This window comes from Cicer arietinum, unplaced genomic scaffold (assembly GCF_000331145.2).
Source record: "Cicer arietinum cultivar CDC Frontier isolate Library 1 unplaced genomic scaffold, Cicar.CDCFrontier_v2.0 Ca_scaffold_6146_v2.0, whole genome shotgun sequence".
NCBI classification, from domain to species: domain Eukaryota; kingdom Viridiplantae; phylum Streptophyta; class Magnoliopsida; order Fabales; family Fabaceae; genus Cicer; species Cicer arietinum.
Genome location: NW_027339793.1, coordinates 17,530 through 21,392, shown reverse-complemented (window position 1 = coordinate 21,392; position 3,863 = coordinate 17,530). Strand labels below are relative to the sequence as shown.

Sequence of the window (3,863 nt, the reverse complement as noted above, 5' to 3'; positions counted from 1 at the left end):
AAAAATTCAGCAATTCATTGAATATAAAAGGATATAATTGTAAATAAAATAGTTACTTCCTCCTTTTCATTTTAATTGTTATATTTGAATTGTTTGCAATTCTTAAAATAATAATTAATTTAAATTATTTCAATGATAATATAAATATTATTTACTCATATATTCTTATTTCTTGTAGTTAATAAAGAAGTTTGATTAGTTAAGAACAATAAATAAAAATATAAAAGTAAAAAAAATAATTATATTTTATTAATATTATAAAATGACTAACAATTTGAGATAAAAAAGTAAAACTATGAAACAATATTTAAAATGACAAGGATGTAGTATATTAAAATATGTATGTCATCCATACTTATATACTCTATAGATGTATGTGTCATATAAGCATATTTTTTAGGGACTTTATATATATATATATCATCTTTTTAAAAATAAAAAAAAAAACTAATCAATATATTTCACATTGATCACATTTCGGGGATATATATATATATATACAAAATCCTATCTTTGAGTGCAATTTATCCTTAATTTTTTATTTAATAAGTAAGAGCTATTATGCCTAACCTGCAATTTTGGCTATGGAGAGACCAATGCCTATGGAAGCATAACCAAAAGACATGACGGCTGCAACAAAAGAGAGCCATGAAAGTTCATGGAAATCTGGAATTTGGCTTAGTAAAATCTCTGAAACCCCAAATAATGCCATAAATGGATAATTTGATGTTTTGCAGTTTGCTTCATGCCCATACTTATGAAAGCAATTGGATTTTTTGATGGCCCTGTTTTACAAACAAAAAATTATTATTATTATTATTGTTAGTAGGTACATTTTTGCTTGAGTATTATTATATGAAAATATTTCATTTATATTCTCATATAATATAACTTTATAAATTTGAATTTCTATTTTTACATTCACATAGTTAAATACCGTGGTTGTTTGATTGGACATTCTAGATGTAATTTTGGTATTTTAATTAATAAAAATAAAAATCAATTATAATTTGTATTTTTTGAGATGTTTTAATTGGACGATTGTTGATGTTCTAAAATTGTAAATGTAAGATATCACTAGTCGAATCTAATTTCTCATAAATTCACTCAAGATTTTTGTTGAATAACTAAATTATTTATGTGCTTACAACATAAGCATTTATTAAATAAATGCAACAATTTTCTATTTATCTAACAAAAGATAATCAATTGAAACCAATTTTATATGACCTATAAATTGGATTTTTATATAGTATACCAAAAAATTTATGAAAATAAAATGAAAATATATTAACAACATGTTATAAACTTTTTCTTAACCTCACTAAAACAATCTTACAATTATTTATTAAGATAAATTTAAATAAGTCAATTTAAACAATTATGTGAAATATTTATTAGGTTCTTACACCATGCTGATGGATGTCGTGATAGTATAACCAATGGTAATGCCTATAAGATTTGTGTACTGAGCCAATCCACAAAACATGTACTGAGTTCCTCCTGTAAAAAAAAGAGATAGAAAGGTTACAAACAATACCACATTCAAATAAGATAAATGTGGTGTGTTTTATTACCTAGAATATTTTTGACCATAGCCATATAGGTATGGTTTCTGGTTCCATGAACAGGATCAGGATACCTATAACAATCAGCTAGAAGAAAAGAAGTGAGGAGAGTGATGACAGAGAAAAGAATGAGAACAATTGAGCCAGCAATCCATCCTAATTGTGCAATAGCCCATGCCAAAGATAACACTCCAGATCCTATTACAGCTGTCACTATGTGTGCACTTCCTGTTATCCATGTTCCTTCATTTTCATACAAAATTATTAATGTTAAATTAAAAACAAACTAACAATATTTGAAAAACAAATATCAATATATTAGATGCATAATTTTGAGTATTCTAACCTGTACGTTTTAGGCGACCATCATCATCGTATTTACCATCATTAATTGGCAAGCTACTACTGTACGTCATGACTCTCGCTTTCTCTCTGATTATTTTTTAAAATTCTTATCAAATAGACAGTACCTATTTGAAGAGAAGAATTATGCAATATGTTGAACTAAATTTGGTACTTATTTAATGCTCTGATTTGAATAGATTTATATTTTTTTATGGAGAATCTACCAAAACAGTATTTAGATATTTTTTATTTTCTTTTATACTTCCCTCGGAATCTAACCTCTTCTATTAAATCCAATCTAATATGAATCGTGCAATGTATTAGATGCCTAATCCGTTCCTTGTTCAATCGGATGCTTTTTAACCAATATGAGATTAAGTTTTTAATGTTAAATAAAGATAATTTTCCATACACAAAAAGTAATTTACATTTCCATTGTTTTACTAAAAGTATGTTATCCTTCTCAAAAATAAAATAAAAAAATGACTCACATATTTGTCACTCGTAATTTTTTGTTTGTTGAAAAATAGGATAGATATTTATTACTGGTAAATGTATAAAAAAAAACCAAAAAAATATATACGATTGATACATACAAAAAAAAACACGAGATACATATTTATCGTTGATAAATATAAAAAAATTATAATATAAATATTTATCACTTATAAATATAAAAAAAAATACGAAAAAAATATTTGTCATTAATAATTAAAAAATAGGGGGCACTTATTTATCACTTAAAGATATTAAAAAATCACAGAAAAAATAATTGTCATTGATGTATGAAAACAACACGAAACAAATATTTGTAAATGATAAATATAAAAATACGAGACAAATATTTATAACTGATAAAATATAAAAATATAAAAATATAAGAGACACATATTTGTCATAAAAAAATATTAAAAAAACACGTGGAGTAAATATATTAAAAAAAATGAGAACAATTACAATACACTTGCTAAAACTTTTCGTACATCAAACAATTACAATACACTTGATATAATTTTTCATACATCAAACATTTACAATACAATTTCTACAATTTTTTCATACATCAATATAAAATAATGATGCAAATATTTTTCATTGATACATACAAATATATGAAGGACATATTTGTTAATGATAAATATAATATAAAATACCACACGATAAGTATATGTCATTGATACAATAAAAATACATGTATATATTTATCATTGATAAATATAAAAAAATATGAGATAAAAATTTATAACTGATAAATATAAAATACAAGACAAATATTTATTACTGACAAATATAATAAGACACAAGACAAATATATGTTTTTTGATGCATAAAAAATACATGATTCATATTTGTCACTAATAAAAATAAAAATAAAACACCAAAAAAATATCTCATTGATACATAAAAAATGCACGGGACAAATATTTCTCTGTAATAAATATTAAAAATATGGGACAAATATTTATTATAGATAAAATATAAAAAATAAATAAAATTTGTCATTGATAAATATTAAAAAATCACACAAAAAAATATTTATCATCAATAAATATAAAATAATACGTGACAAATATTTTTCCCAAATATGCAAAAAAAAGTTAGGGACAAATATTGGTCGTTTATAAATTTTAAAAAATTACGAGACAAATATTTATCACTGTTACTGATACATAAAAAAACACGGGACAAATATTTGTCATTGATCTATTAAAAAAAATCTACAGAATAAATATTTATCATTGATACATAACAAAAATACACAACACATATTTGATCTTTTTTTATATCTTCCAAATTAAATTGAGAATAATTGTAATATGTTAATTATAATTTATTATTAAAATAATATACAAGATAAATATTTGTCAATGAAACATTATCTAAAATTAATGTCTTTTTAATATCGTCTACATAAAAATCAAAACAATTATAATACACTCATAAAAAAAA

The 3,863-nt window shown here is 22.7% G+C and overlaps 1 protein-coding gene across 1 annotated transcript; it reads right to left on the bottom strand.

Annotated features, from left to right (window-relative positions):
• Positions 1-570: 570 nt before the first annotated feature.
• LOC101505993 (amino acid permease 6-like) lies at positions 571-1,984 on the bottom strand (the record flags this gene model as incomplete). The annotated part of the gene is made up of 4 exons (XM_004516987.1): positions 1,915-1,984; positions 1,578-1,811; positions 1,410-1,503; positions 571-785 (listed from the first exon to the last, which is right to left on the bottom strand). Coding segments are annotated over exons 1-4 (613 nt in total), but the record flags the coding sequence as incomplete, so codon positions are not given.
• Positions 1,985-3,863: the final 1,879 nt, after the last annotated feature.